We start from the raw sequence: 16,665 nt of genomic DNA, 5'->3' as shown, positions 1-16,665 counted from the left end.
ATGTGTGAGTAATATTGTTCACCTACTTCCTCCTCTCGCAGCATAATTTTATAAAATTGCAAAACTGTATTGATTGAGAAGCTACTTTTTAATTCTCAACTGTGAGCAATAGCTAACAAATAGCTGCAATGTTTGTTTTATCAAATGATATATACATGATGAATATCATATTGATAAATGGACCTAGAACACTACCCTGAGGTACAAAAGCATTTTAATTTACATATGATATTATAAACACCTGTAAATATTATTGCATATATAAAGTTTTTCTCTTATACTTCTTATATTTATAATGTTTGTAGAATATATCTTGTATATATTATTATAATAAGAAGTTTTTCATACATGTATGTATCTAAGTAAGATACAGTTGTTTGTTATTATAATATCATTATAATACATACAGTATAGATACACATACTTTACGTATACAGAGTGTCCTAAAACTATCGCACTATTAATAAAGTTGTAGAAAATAAAATTTATCACAATCTCTTTAAGGTAGTACCTACACGAAAGTGATATTCCAAGAATTTCTCAAAACTCAGAATATAAAATATTTAATTCATAATACACTTGCTGTTAAAATTAGAAGATGATTTACCATGCCATACATGAGATATTAGCAATTAAAAGTGACGCAATTTGTACGTGTACATGGGAGAAGTGTATAAAAATACACAAATTTACAAATATTATATTTATTTACCAATGAATGACGTCCACCATCTCTATGAAAAACTAATATAATGTAGAATACTATATTTAGAAAATATATAAATAAAAATAAAAATTATTTACCATATAGTTTCGATAAAAAACTTAAATAAATAACTCGTTTTAGCGATATTTTTTTATGGAGAGGATATAATAACTAATGGTAAAGTTATATATCATAGTATGTGTGTGTATACGTATAGAAGATTTGTTAGTGAGGAACTACAGTCTTGTGAAAATAATATATGGTATATGTATAATAGTCATAGCACAGTTAATGCACTGAATGATAGTATTAGTCCAAAACTTTTTGACTGGACGGTCGCGGAGGAACTACCTTAAGTCTAATATTGGGAAAAACGACTACACTGACTAGCCACGGATTACGAGTCCAACCATTCTTGGACAAACATTCTTGACCATGCAAAAACTGTTATAAAAAGCCTTTCATAGAAAAAGGCTTTAGAACGATTGCAAATGGGGAAAAATCATTTGAGTAATAATACTTACTTGTAAACTCAATAAGCACATGCACAAAATCAGTATCACAGGGATCAAAATCTGCAGATTTTATCATATAGAGGAGTAAACTGGAATACACATACTGTATGAATGCGAGACCCCCTCTCAAATAACATCACCAATTGGAATGGACTGATCTCCGCTTAAGTGAAAGTTTACTATAGTTTTAGGACTTTTGGAGCACGTTAGTAGCAAAGGTGGTGCAAGATATCAAACTATAGAACAAACACAAAGGATCTTCTAAAATTTAATTCTAAATCAAATCTTATCTATTCTAATCAAAAAGCCTTGATATTTCTTAAATTATATTAACGCGTTTATAAATGCTATCATAATTAAATGCCTTAAAATATTTAAAAAAAAAATTAATATAAATACCAAATAATATATAAATTAAAATTATGGTTCCTTTTGTAAAAACTTGGAAAATTTTTAGGCTATATTTATGAATTTAAACAACAGCTGATAATTGAATTTGACAATTAAATTATAGTCAACTGAGTTTTTAAAAATGTTTTTATGATTTTTAATTATTATTAAATTTGATCAATAAAATGTTATATTGTGTTATTTTAATTTATTATAAATTTTTTTGAATCAATAGTTGTAAAAAGCAACTCAAAAATGATTGCTTACTTGACTAAACTGTTTTCCGTTTCGATACTGCTATATTACCTTAAAAAGTCAATATTTCGATAAATATTAAACTTAGAAAAAATGAAAATAAATTGTAATAAAATTACAAACGATAGTCATCAAAACCTCATTTCGTTAATAGTACTTCGGATCTAAAAGTTACAACGGAACTTTCTTCTTAGAATCGTATAATCTATATCACTATGCTTTTCGAATGTGATAGTTTTGAACACCCCGTATAATATATGCACATATACACCTAATATATATTACATATAGAAGTTTTCTAGTTTCGCAAATGTATATACAAAGATTTTTAAATTTATTTTTTTGTGATTTTTCTATTTACATGTTGTTACTTACGATCAAGAAAAATCATCTCAGTGGTCTTCAAAATGTAGAATGAGAACAAATTTTCAACTAAATTATTAACATTCTCATGAGTCTGCTGCAAAGTTTTTATTGTGAAATAACTACGCAAAAAATTGTACAATCAATTTGAAATTTTTACTGATGATGAAGTTCTATGAGAAATTTTTTAATAATAGTAAATTAAATATATTAAGGGCGTTCTTAAAAACTCACATTTTCTTAGGATCATCTTTAAATCATGTATATGCATTCTCATTAATACGTTTTATAAGCAGGTACAATTTTTAACCATGTATACATGTAATATACAAGGTATACAAAGTTTAGTCCCAAGTTTGTAACGCTTAAAAATATTGATGCTACCAACAAAATTTTGGTGTTCATAACATCACCTAAATAGTTCATTTTCGGTTATCCGCCCGCCCGCTGTCTGTCTGTGAACACGATAACTCAAAAACGAAAAAAGATATCAAGCTGAAATTTTTACACCGTACTCAGAACGTAAAAAGTGAGGTCGAGTTCGTTTATGAGCAACATAGGTCAATTGGATCTTGGGTCCGTAGGATCCATCTTGTAAGCCGTTAGAGATAGAACAAAAGTTTAAATGTAAACAATTTTCCTTATAAAAAAATAAACAACTTTTGTTTGAAACATTTTTTCGTTTACATTGAAGTTTATATTGAAGTGTTTTTAAAGGTATGTTTTATTATGTAACAGGGCTAATTTTCTTAAGATTAGATTGGAAAACTAATACTCATTACTTAAAAGCATGACAAATATTTTCCTAAAAATTCTTTTAAAGTCATAAAATGAATAGAATGTGTTATTTCTTCTATAAGTGATTTTCAAAAAATCTTTAAGCATCAATTTTTAAAAAAACTATGGTATATATCGAATATAATCGAAAAATTGACTCTTAATTTTCGTCTAATTTTCCCAGGTTCTAACAGAAAGCAAGTCTCAAATATTTTTATGCACACACTTATTAGGAACGTCTTTAAAGCAATATTTTTCTTTCTAAGAAATTGAACGAGTTCAAAAATTTTCCAATATGGATCAAGTTTATTTTCTAGTAAAAAATTTAAAAAAGTTTAAAACCGCTGATAAATATACATAATAGATACACGTATCGCTAGAAACACATATTTATATTTTAAATGTAAATATATTGAAAACAAATATAACTTTCATAATAATTTTCCTTATTTATGAAAAAATGATATCTATTTAGTTTCCGTTTTCCTAGAAAATGTATAAATATCATTTTTTTATCATTGTGTTTTGTTGAAAATATAAAATTAAAAATATTGTTTTTATAATAACAATTTAATTTATTTTTTCCAATCGATTCAATTTGAATATGTAACTTCTATTTAAAATAAATTGCAATTTCAATCTCCGAAACCTGAATCAATGATATTGTGTGATTTGAGTCCAGTGAATTAAGTGTGTATGTAAATACTTTCGGGATCATAAAAAATGGGATTCTGCCTGGGGTATATTTGGCGCACTTTGAAATGTATTGTTTTAAAAATTATTTCGATTAATGAATAAAATCACAAAAATTGGCAATAATAAAAACTTAAATTACCACACATAAAATAATTCAATATAACAAAATGTTTAAATAATATTTCCTTTAAATAACTGCACTGCAGTAAAGAAGAATCCGTGCAAATAAAGTAGCATATAACACATTCTGTTGTATCGCAACATATACTATCGATTAAAAAATTTGAGCTCACACGACAGAAAAATGGGTAAAATATCACAAACTCTTTTAAAACAAGCAGAACTTCTAATTTCAAATATAACACCGTGCGTTAAGCATATTATAATATAAAATAAAATTCAAAAACTAAAACCCGCTGACTACAAAATCACGCTCTTAAAAGTAAACAAGAAAACATTTTCATCTAAAATTGTTATGATAAGTAAAATCGTCATTATAGTGGGGGGAACTCTAAGATTAACGTGAAAACAAACAATTGACTGAGTTAATTGTTGAAATACCATGTATAGACAGTGTTGATTACTCTGTCACATTACACAAACATACATGTCACACATATATAACTGATAATCCCATATTAATACATAGGTACTATAATACATGGTGTTGAGGCGCAATCGTTTGTTTTTTTGACGTCACGTAAATAACAAAAGATATTCACTTTTAAATACACACACACACACACACACTGATATTCCTATATTAATACATACTATAAAATTTGCACCTAATTAACGCCCTCGTGGGTAAACAGTGATGTTTACAAAAAAATGTTTCAAACAAAAGTTTTTTATTTTTTTATAAGGAACATTTTTTACATTTAAACTTTTGTTCTATCTCTAACGGTTTACAAGATCCAATTGACCTATGATGCTCATTTACGAACTTGACCTCACTTTTTACGTCCTGAGTACGCTGTAAAAATTTCAGCTCGATATCTTTTTTCGTTTTTGAGTTATCGTGTCCACAGACGGACGGACGGACGGACAACCGGAAATGGATTAATTAGGTGATTCTATGAACACCTATACCAAAATTTTTTTCGTAGCATCAATATTTTTAAGCGTTACAAACTTGGGACGAAACTTAATATACTATGTATATTTCATATATACATGGTATAAAAAGTTTTACACAATACGGAAAGGAAGTCTCCCGACTGTAATGACGATTTTACTTATCATAACAGTTTCAAATGAAAATATTTTCTTGTTATCATACTTTAAACAGCGTGATTTTGTAGTCGGTGGGGTTTTACTTTTTGAACTTTATTTTATTTAAACAATTTTTTCGAAAATTGCTAATTACGCCCTTTCATTCTAACACGTATCATTAAATCAAAATTTGTTTTTAGTTTTTGTGTTTAGTTTAGTTTATTTTAGTTTATGACTTGATGCCGTCGTGAATGTGACGTCTCATATCCTATAATAAGCGAACGTTCAAGGCGCTTTGAACTCATTTGTCAAATTATGATAAGCAGTTATGAAGGAACGGATGAATAAACATGTTTACATATTTATCATATCCATAGCCCTCGCCGCCATCGGGGTAAAAATGACGTCGGGATGTAGTCGATTTTTTTTCAATTTGCTCGACTTTTTCAAAGGAAAAGTCAATAAATCAGAAAATATTTTTGTCTACAATTTGGATAAATCCATTTCTTAGAACAATTTTTACTCAAAAAGAAAATATAAAAACCGGATTACTTTGCTGTTTGAATGATTACTTTCTGAAATATAGACCAAAGTCGAATGTGAGGGGTTATGTCACGGAGAAAATTCTTCAGTCAGTCCTCAGAAACTTTGTGGAAAAATCGACCAGATTTTCATGTGCATAGGTTATTTTGGGTAATTAAAACCAATAAATAATTATCCAATTCATTAAATTCGCAATTTTCAAAATATCTGCAGAATTGCTTAGAAATCAAATATTTTCGTTTACCTAAAGTAACTTAGGAAATGCAAAAATCGCCTTCCGTTTGATAATCGTAAAATGTAAAAGATTTTTGGGTTTTTTTCAACTGAACTAAAGGTCCAGTGACGGTAGGTAACGAAATAACTAAACAGTAATAGCCGGAAAATAATTATTAAATCCTCAAAAATCAAGAATTGAAAGCAACGCTAGGTGAAATTAATCTTTGAATAAGACCTTGTAAACAGTAATTTAATGGACAATTTTTTAAATGATCGTATCTTGAAAATAAACACTTATTAAAAAAACTTAAGTTCCTTATCAGAAATCATTTTATACCAGTTCGATTATCAATATTTGAATTGTACTTACCATGTCCGTAACATATTATTATTATATTGGCTACTACCTCACTCGCTATCTATGTACATTTCGTACAACAACAAAAACAAGCAAACCACCTCTTTCCTAAACAACCCCAGACATGTCTGCTTGCCGGAGGGTGTTGTTAATTACGACAGGGGTAATATGCATGATGCATTTAAGGGTAACTTTATCAAACGGAATGTAAATTAATGTTTATTTTTAACCGTATATATATATATATATATATATATATATATATATATATATATATATATATATATATATATATATATATATATGGTACATGTATATGTATAGGCCAAGCTCCCATGTCAGTAGCAAATATTTCACTAACTTCCTTGAAATAAAAGAAAGAGAATTAGTGAAAATAATTTTCAGATTAGTTTTTGTAAATTGCTTCTTTTTTTTTATAAATAGCAATCAAAAAATATAGTTTTAAAAATTAATTTCATTTTGTAGCATCAAAAACTGATGTGTAAATTTTGATTACAGGGCATTCATAAAATTTCTCTCGCCAACAGGATGAGAAAACGAGTAATGCTTATCCGTGACAAAGGGCGGCAAGGCGGTAGAAAGGCATCTCATAAAAAGTGGCGCTCGCCAGTTTTAAAAGATGTTATTTTTGACTATTAGTATTTATATTTAAGTTCTTGTTATTTATTTTTATAATTTATCAAAAAAAATGAAAATTTATAATTAAAGTAAAAACGTAAACAAAACAAAGAATTAGGAAATTTTGAAAGAATAATCATTTGTTTATCGATTTGTTGAAAACTTTTAAATATACAACTGTGTGTGCATTGAGTTTATGTACTCTACGTCTAAGTATTATATACAGTAACATGAATTTGTCACAAATAGTGCACGCATATATGAACTTAACTATGCTGATCAAACTACCTTAAATCGAATTTAAACACAAATATAATATCAATCGCCATGATATTGGATACATTGGAGAGCTAATTGATTATCGAGAACGAAGCGTAAAGTGTGCGTAATGCTTAAACCATACTTAACTACACTATTTCTAGTGGGAATCAATTTGATATCTCACAAGTTATTTGCGATTACTATATTTTGTTATTTCACTGTGAATAGATCTATACTAAAGTATTTAATGCTTCAAAAATGTGAAACGTTGGACCATTTACGTGATTCTCTAGAGGACTTGGTCCGTCCTAAACTTTGACTATAATTCTAACCTTTTTATTTTTGGGTATATAATATCGTATTGGCTCCTACTATGGTAACTTGGACTCCAATCTATCCCGAATAAAAAACAGGAATTTATTCTATACCATTAAATTTATTTATACAAATAACTAAATGTCTGACTGTCCATCTGTGTGTTGTATGTAATTAAATTAAATATTGTATAATCGATCACAAATTGTTGAAATTTTTTATTTGATATGTTTTTGTTTTTGACTTTTATGTTTTTTAAACATTTTTATACAAACTGTTTTGTTTAAATCAAGAACGAAAGCTTTTTGAAAAGTTGACTCCAAGAAAATTTGTTTGGGGGATTACTTTTCAAATTAACTTAAATGGAGTCAAATCACATGATTTTGGTTGAAAAAAATTAATGACGTAAGCCACTTTTTATTTTTTTTTCTTAAAAGACTATATTTGTTTAAAAACTGAATAACATATGGTCCACCCTACATGTTCCCAATGACTCACAAAATTCAGTTCGTTGAGTCAAGAGACTTCGTGCATTTTCCTCATTCGGTCAAACTTTCTTATAAATTTTGAAAGCTCTTGAACCACATAAAACTCTTTAAGAACACCAAATTTCAAAAAATTAAAGTTTTCAAATATTCGTTTATAGTTCATCTGGGCAAATACCACACCCAAGATCCTCGAAGATTTTAAAACAGAACTGTTTTTTCAGCTCACAAAATAAGTTAATAATAAATTAACATATGAATATAACATTTTTTACATCAGTTTGCAAAAAATATTACATATTTCTGCACCTAATCAAGTTCGTGGATTAACCTATATAGCTTAAACGATAACTAGTTTCCCTCAATCCAAATGGATTACCCTAACAGTTTATATGTTCAAATAAATCTTTCAATTAATCCCTTGAGAAAATGTCGCAATTGATCAATTTAAAGGATGATCGCATACATGTCGTTTATATGAAAAACGATTCTTGAATACGTGAGGCAGGCTCGAATCAAAAATTCAGTTCAATTCCTCAAAAAAAAATATACCATCGCTTTATTTGGACAAAATGAGAAACAAATCTGCAAGCAAAAAATCACAGACTCCGGATAAATATATGCACAGTATCAATGTTGCATTTTGTACACCAGATTGTGAAAATATTGCATTTTTTCTGCAGCTCATAAAAGATGTCGATTCTATTAATGGTGATAATCAGTTTATGTTAATCCGCAGGGATTATCACAGCAGTTTATATGTTAAAATAAATCTTTCAATTACTCCCTTGATAAAAAGTTGCAATTGACCATTTTACAAGGGGCAGACCGCACACATGTCTATATGAAAACTAATTTCTGTTTTCAAAAACAAGCAGAAGCTAAAGAGAAACAAACTATAATAACTAAGTATACAAAGCTACAGGCAAAACTAAGTTATATAACTTTTATTTCAATGAAAACAAAAACAAAAAAATTATAAACTAAAAAAATTGTATATCCAATTAGTAACACCACAACTAGAAATATGTAACATCAAAAAAATACTCATACAGTGAAACCTGTTTTAAGATAACAACTTTCTGGTACCTCAGTTGACAAAGAATGGATACTATGCGGATTAATTTAATTTTCGGATATGATTCCCTCATAAAAAGTTCAAATTTTCTATTTGCCCGACCTTGTATAGTTTGTGACACCTTAAAAACGTTATAAAAATAAGCACTTTAACCTTTTTTCTTCAGTAACTCATTTTCAGCACATTTATGTCAAAAATATGTCATAATTATATTATTTAATGAAAGTTAAGTTTCCTCCAAACATATAAATATAACATGTTGAAAAACTTTAAATAGTTTCTGAGAAACTTGTAAAAAAATAACGAAATGATGGATATGTCAGTTTTCACCTTTATTTTTCTTTACTTAATTTAGTTCAAAATAGATTATAAGCAGTCCACAAGTTTTTTGCCTTGGATTATTATTTTTGGCGTTATTATGATTATGACACTTCGATTTAAAATGGCACTAACGAAAATATCGAGTTCAAGTTTAAGAGTTTGGAAGAAGGTGAAATCTAAAATCAAAATTTTGTATTTTTCTTAAAAAACTTACGATTATTTTTAAAGGTTTTTTAACTGTCACAAACATCACCCTCATCTTACTTTGATATCAGCAAAATCAGTTTATAAACCATTCCGAAGGTCACAATTTTCTTGCCATAATATTTATTTAAACTAAATTACAGAAATAGTTTCCAAAGTATGATGGCTTAGCGATTTTTACTGTAACTATAGAAAAACTAAAGTCTGGAAATAAGAATAATATATAACGTATTTTCTATTTAATATAGTTGCATGGTTTACATTCGACCCTTTGCTCACTGGACCAGGACTACAATACAGTGAAGATAATCAGACTGTGTCTGGCGAAGGTTGGGAACATCGAGTTGCACTTGGTAGTGTTGGTTTCTCGCGAGGTATTCACTATTGGGAATATACTGTCAACAAGTTTGATGCAGACACAGACCCAGCATTTGGTGTTGCAAGAATTGATGTATCACGTGATAAAATGTTAGGTAAGTTTCCCCAACTTTTGAAAATAAAAATTAATGTTTATAAATTATGGGTGGCCTAAAATTTTGGTTACTGGAAATAATTTTCAATTCGTTGTATTCCAAGAAAAATGTATAAAATAAAAGTTGTTTGATAAGAGCTACGAAAACATTAAATTTGATTCGAAATACTTTCTCGTTTTGCTTTAATTTTGCGAAAAAATCTAGAAATTTTGGAAGTCATTTAGATTTCACAAGATCTTTATGGAAAAAATATTTTTTAATATTTTAGGAAACCATTTTTTTCATGATTTTCTCAAAATTATAAACAAAATCCGAAAAGTATTTTATTATTAATAACATGCTATCCAAATCCACCACTTTCAATAGATCGGAAACGGTGGTTTATAAGAGGAATTAAAAGCTTTTTTCAGTAATTAGTAAAGCTTGTTTAAGCTTGCAAATTAAGCAATTTGTGTGGGATCCAATTTCCATAAAGATTCTGTTGAATCTCTTACGTAGAAAACTTTTAAAAAGTTGTACTACTATCATAATACATTTTTCTAAGAATATAACGAATGAAAAATAGAATTCTATATCAAAATTTTAGAACATCCTAACACTAAATGTTGTATATTAACTTTTGTGTGTTTTAAATAGCAGTTTTACAAAAATCATTTTGAAAGGCACAAAAAATCAACACAAAACGTATAATTTTTAATTCAGGTAATCTTCAATATTTTCATCGCGGTATTGTTATTTCCGGGTATACTTTATTTTCTGAATATACTTGTGCATTATGGGTACAATCTCTTTAATACTAACACAAATCTATGCAAATCTTTATCTATATGGTTGGCTTTAGTATATAGAAAAAAATATACAGAGATGTTCTAAAATCAATTGCATTACGTAATTTGTAATATTTTTTTTGTTTGTTTGTAGGAAAAGATGATAAAGGATGGGCAATGTATATTGATCGACAACGATCATGGTTTCAACATGCTGGCACACATGAACATCGCGAAGAAGGTGGTATTCAAGCTGGAGGAACTGTGGGTGTATTATTAGATTTAGATCGACATACACTATCATTTTATGTGAATGAAGAACCACAAGGTGGTATTGCTTTTCGAAATTTATATGGTGTATTTTATCCAGCAGTAAGCGTAAATCGTGGTGTTAGTGTGACATTACATACAGCATTAGATGCCCCATCTGATACGGATGACACTTAAGCTATTTAACATAATTTAACATTTTGTTTTTTGATAATTATTGAGAAATCACTTAACTATAATATATAAATAATAATTATTATGACAAAAATAAATATGGAAACGTTTAAATGAAAAGGCTCAGCTGATTTTAATGAATTCCATAGAAAACTGCATAAAAATGATTCAAAAATCATTGTACGGCTGTATTTGGCCAAGAAAATTGATGGCTGCTAGTTTTTAAGTTGATTTAATAAGACATACTAGATATAGTATTTTGATGATTGAATATACGCTAAATATCATTGAAAGAATGAAGTTGTATAATGAGTGTAAATCGGTTATGAGATTTCATCTAGAGTGGAACAAACAACGGCATTTAAAAGCGATCATTCAAGGCTGAAATCACATTGATTTTTGAATCATTCGGTATTTTTGGGAAAACAAATACTATCACAATTGAAATAATTTTTGAGGTACTGATATGGATACGGTGCTTTTTTGAAAGGGAGAAATTGAATCATAAGGGATAATTTACTAGGATCAACTGAGTTTTAATAAATTAATTGTAATAAAAAATATTTTTAATCGTAATATATATTATATATTGTTAAGACAAAAGTAATTTTTTTTCATTTAATTAATTTAAATTTTCAAATATTTTCTCTTTTTTCTGTTTTTCACAGAAGATTTCTATATCACTGTTTTTTCCTCTCATTTGTTATGGCTGAGATATAATGAAATATTTTGCATCATATTCAAGACCTTGGATAAATTCCTCGGATCTAATAAAAAGTATTTGAATTATTTAATAATTTCGAACAATAAGAACGTTTCTTTAACGAAGACGTTTCAAAATAAAAACATCCAAATTATTGACAAAACTTTAGACATGCTCCCTAAAATTGATTTAAACTTCTCACCAAATTAATATCAATCTGGAAACGATTGATATTCTTTCCACAAAAACTAAAAAAAAAAAATTTTTGTTCACAAAGTCAAACAAGTTTATTTTTTTATAAAACAATTTCACTTTAGTGTGCTCCCATAAAATATATCGTAAAAAGGCAGCCTAAATTTACAAAATGATGTTAATTTAAAAAGCCTACATAGTAATATTCTTTAAATGTGGTATCAATGTGTCATGGCACCTTTCTCCTAAATTACTATCAACATTATGGCGCCCAATATGTAAGTTACTTACATATTGTTACCATATTGTTACACATGTTTGAAAACACTAGAACGCTGAATTCAATTTTCGAAGATGCTTAAAACTTTTATACGCTATTTTTATAAACAAATACAGAAATCCTCAGATTACAAGAAAAATATTTAAATAAAGTTTCAAAAAATTATACTAATTTTTTTCAATATTTTATTTTGATTTTAAACTTAGTCATTTTTTTATCAAAAACTATATGTTTTACAAAAAAATCCCAAAACACTCTTGTTTGTAATGGACCAAAAAATTTGTTTTTTATAAAATTTTAGAGCCAACTATCTTTGAAATTGAATTCTACGCAAAAAAAAATAATAAAAAAATACTTACTTGCACGGCTACAAAATATGTAATGTCTCGGGTCCTGGAGTAATGTTTATTTATTTATACTATGAGACAGTTTTGAAAAAATGAAAAAGAAGTTCTTCAGAAAAATTTTTTTAATAAAAGAAATACAAAACAAATGAATTTTTTGTTTTTAAATATAAGTTTGCCATTTTTTATATCATAATATTTCTTTTTAATTTAATATATATAATTAATAAATTAATATATAATGGTTATAATTATTATTAATAAAATAAAATAAAAAAGAGACTTTGTAAATAGTATAATTGTAGGATTTCAATTGGAATTGTTTAAACATGCTCCTTTAGATAAATAGGATTATTAACTATAAAAAAATTTTAGTAAACTTATTTAGAAAGAGCATAAAAAATCTCTCGAATGACTCACAATGTTATGTTATTTAAAATTAACATTAACCAAAAAAAATGTATAGATTCTGTGGTATTATTTAAAATTTTAGTAATTATATTAATTTGTTTTCATCCCAATATGTTATGTACTGTAATAAATAAAAATTAACAAATACCTTATTAATACTCCCATCTTTATGTACCCCGTCCAAACAGGATGTAACCTAACCTGTCCAAATGTAAATCTAGCTTAACATCGCACATTTAACATTTAAAAAATAAGATGCTTTTGGTAATACAATGCAGAATCACATTTCGCCCTATTTTCCGGCACATAATATCGAAATAATTATGGATTTAATTTTAAAAAATATATATTTTTAGAAGTTTATTCGATTCAAATCTAGTTTGTTTGATTGATTTATGTTGGGTTGGTCTATTTTTTGAACACGGAAATTGTACTTAACTCTCATAATTATTCAGTACCTGGATGGCCGAGCTTGCCTGGTATTTTTTTTTTTCGGTAATCGTGTGTTGCTTAACAACGCTATTTACTGAAATCTAGCTTTATTGTTGCAGTAAGGCGGTTAGGTACTTGTCAAAAATTTTCGGAAAAGTCATATTTTTTAATTTTATGTTTCAGTTTTTCCTGAAAACACGGGTAAAACTACGTTTTCTTTAAATGAAACCTAGCTAGATCAGGAAAATGAACCTGTCTACGAACAGGAAAACAAAAAATTTAAAAAAAATTTGTGAACTACAATTTGTTTGTAGAAATATTTTATGGCTAAAACGATATTGTATACCGAAAAAATAATAAGTGAAACTATGGTTCTGCATAATTTTCAATACTAAATTCGTATTTTATAAATTCCCACCGCGTTTTTCACTCAAAAAGAACGATTTTTTTTCTAAATAAAATGTAAACCCACCCACTAAAATATCTGCATCTCACTGTATGTTTTTTTTCGCACGTCATGTTGTAAATAAAGTTTTTGATTTTTGTTTAACTCAAATATTTAATCATGACATTTATAAAATTTGCACAAAATTCCATTCACTGTTTAAATGTACGAATCCATTTTTAATGTACCTACCTACCCTAGCCTGATCTCCTATCTCCTCACAATCTCTATAGCTATATTGTGTAAAATTATCATAATATTTATATTTAAAAAAAATTCTTGTAGAGAAAAAGATATTAAAAAAATAATATAAGTTCGAAATTTTACTTTATATTTGTAATTATATTAATTCAAATGTATAAGCACAGATTGAATGTTTTTACGTTTAAATTTTTTTATGCAGTTTCACTTTAATTCAAACTCGAGTACGATATTAATAGAGAAATAGCGAGATTCGATAACTTGAGTTTTCAAATAAGCACGTGAAAACATACACTCTGCATGAAATATAAGTTTGCTATTTATTCAAATGATGAGCCGAAAATTTATTACGTTTTTTTTTTTCTAGTATACATCGACTGATTGAATTTAATTTTATTCTTTGTAAAGCTCAATATTCGGCTTAAAAAAACGTAATAACTGTTTGAAGAATTGGTATTTTTATATTATTTTGTACAATGAAATTTTTTAACAACGCAAATTTGAGAGAGTGGTGTCAAAGTTGCAGAGTACAACAATTTTTTCCCCATAGGAGTTTTCATAACCGGAATTTTTTAATCAGGCAGCTTGAAAAATGTTTAAGTACGCTGTAATTACCAAAAAAGAGTTGGAATGTTATTTTATATTCTTCGTATAAATTAAACTCGAAGTAGAACAAAAATTAAAATCTTGAAAACGTTTAGTATGATCAATTTTGACAACTAGTTATCAAAGTTTCATTTTACAAAGTTTTAGTTAAAGCTCGAATTACACGTATCCAAAGAAAATATTAATAAAGTATTTTTTTAGCTCCTATGGAATAAGTACTCTATTTCCGCAGTTTTTAAATAGCTATATGTCCATTGCGTGCGCTAGATTTGCATGTCCCACTTAAATTACGAACAAATTTGCAAACTATACAAATAAATTTTGCACACTAAGTGAGTAATTAACCATTTGCCGTTCCACAAAAAATCCTAGACAAGAAGAAAACTAGCCCCACATTTGTAAAAAAAAAAAAACTTGTAAATGTTGTGTGAAGTGACTATGGCCCACTCGAGCAAGCATTGAAATTTTTTAGTAAAATCACATAAAATATATCATTTTTACAACTGAATCATTTTAAGGTAAAATTTATTAATGCTTTTTTGTGATTTATAACCAAAAAGCAAACATTTAAAAAAAATTGAAATCGACAAATAAAATTATCTTGTATGGGATGCTTTAGGTCCTTTTTTTAGATCGTGTAATTCGATCATTAAATATAAATTGCAAACCTATATTCAAATCAAATATCTAATTAGAATTTTGACATAAAAAAATTCTACTTTTTATTTTCTACTCCACAATTTTTCAACTTATAATTATACTTCAGTACTCCAAAATAATTTTACTTAACAGAAACTTACTTTAATATTTTTCTACTTCAAAATATTTATATGTTGAACAATTCCGTAAATAAATAATTACCTAAGTAAATTATTTAGAATTGCTAGAATTATTTAGGAGCAAATTTTGTTTAAAATATAACTCTTAAAAAATTTAACTATATTTTATTTTAAAGTAGTAAAAATAAAAAGTTTAATTCTTTTTATGCCGCTTTAGTTAACTAAAAAGAAAAAAGAAAAAAAATTAATTTTTAAACACTCTAATATTTATTTATTATTACATATCTACTAAATAAAAAAAATTCAAAAATTGACAAAAAAAAATTATGAATAATAATAAAATAAAAATTCTTTTTATATAAAAAAAATATTTTAAAAGTATATTCTATAATCAACATATTATTTTTTTATATGCTTGGGTTATATACAGAATTCAAAACATGTTATTATTACTCTCAAAAACAAGAAAAAAAATTAAATGGAAAAAAACTTAATTTTAAAAATATTTCACATAATTTTTCACAAAATAAACAACCAAAAAAAAAATACAAACATAATAAACAAAAATATATTTGGTGTTTTTTGCGAACATTTATTACAAAAAAAAAAAACATTTTTAATGATTGTTTGCGCCTTTATGTCAAGGGTAATATTTGAAAAAAAAAAAAAAAAAAACATTGTAATCACACACAATTATAACCAACCTGCCGAGACAAATATTAATTATAATATTTATCTAATCAAATGATTGTACTGTTTTATAACTTTTAAGTTTGCACTAAGAAATTAATTTAATTGTTGATTAGTTGCTAAAATATATGCTGGGAAGGACTTATGAGAGTAATGGGCTTTAATAAGAGTAATTTCCTTTGTATTTTAACTCGTAGAATCGAGTTTTTTTTATAGTTTCTAGCTTATTTACGCAGTCATTTTTCCTTGATCGACAATTTCCGATAAAATGCGTTATAAATATACAGATTGGTGAATATTGATAAGCAAATAAATTTGTAATCATCAAAAGTCGATTCTACGGGTCAAAAAACAAGGGCCACCACCCATATATTAAGAATTGGATTTTAATAAGACTCTATCTAGCGATAGGAGGACTCTATCTAAGAAAGATTCTATCTGGCGATAGAAAAAAGAACTATAGTTTGCAACGATAGATTCATAATATTTAACGGAAATGGTTGTTTACAATCTTGTAAACCATACGTACATACCATACACATATAAAAATGTACTGCACAT

General features: G+C 27.0%; 1 protein-coding gene across 2 annotated transcripts in view; it reads left to right on the top strand.

The window, feature by feature from the left end:
- LOC123294803 (E3 ubiquitin-protein ligase TRIM9) overlaps positions 1 to 11,028 on the top strand; it is a 621,046-nt gene extending 610,018 nt beyond the window's left edge. For both annotated transcript variants that reach the window (XM_044875958.1, XM_044875956.1), the window contains 2 exons: positions 9,586 to 9,810; positions 10,732 to 11,028. In XM_044875958.1, coding sequence (XP_044731893.1) covers positions 9,586 to 9,810; positions 10,732 to 11,024 — 518 coding nt within the window. In that variant the 3' untranslated portion in view covers positions 11,025 to 11,028. The remainder of the gene's footprint in view (positions 1 to 9,585; positions 9,811 to 10,731) is intronic.
- Positions 11,029 to 16,665: the final 5,637 nt, after the last annotated feature.

This window comes from Chrysoperla carnea, chromosome 3, assembly GCF_905475395.1.
Source record: "Chrysoperla carnea chromosome 3, inChrCarn1.1, whole genome shotgun sequence".
NCBI lineage: Eukaryota > Metazoa > Arthropoda > Insecta > Neuroptera > Chrysopidae > Chrysoperla > Chrysoperla carnea.
This window is presented reverse-complemented; position numbering and strand designations above follow the sequence as displayed.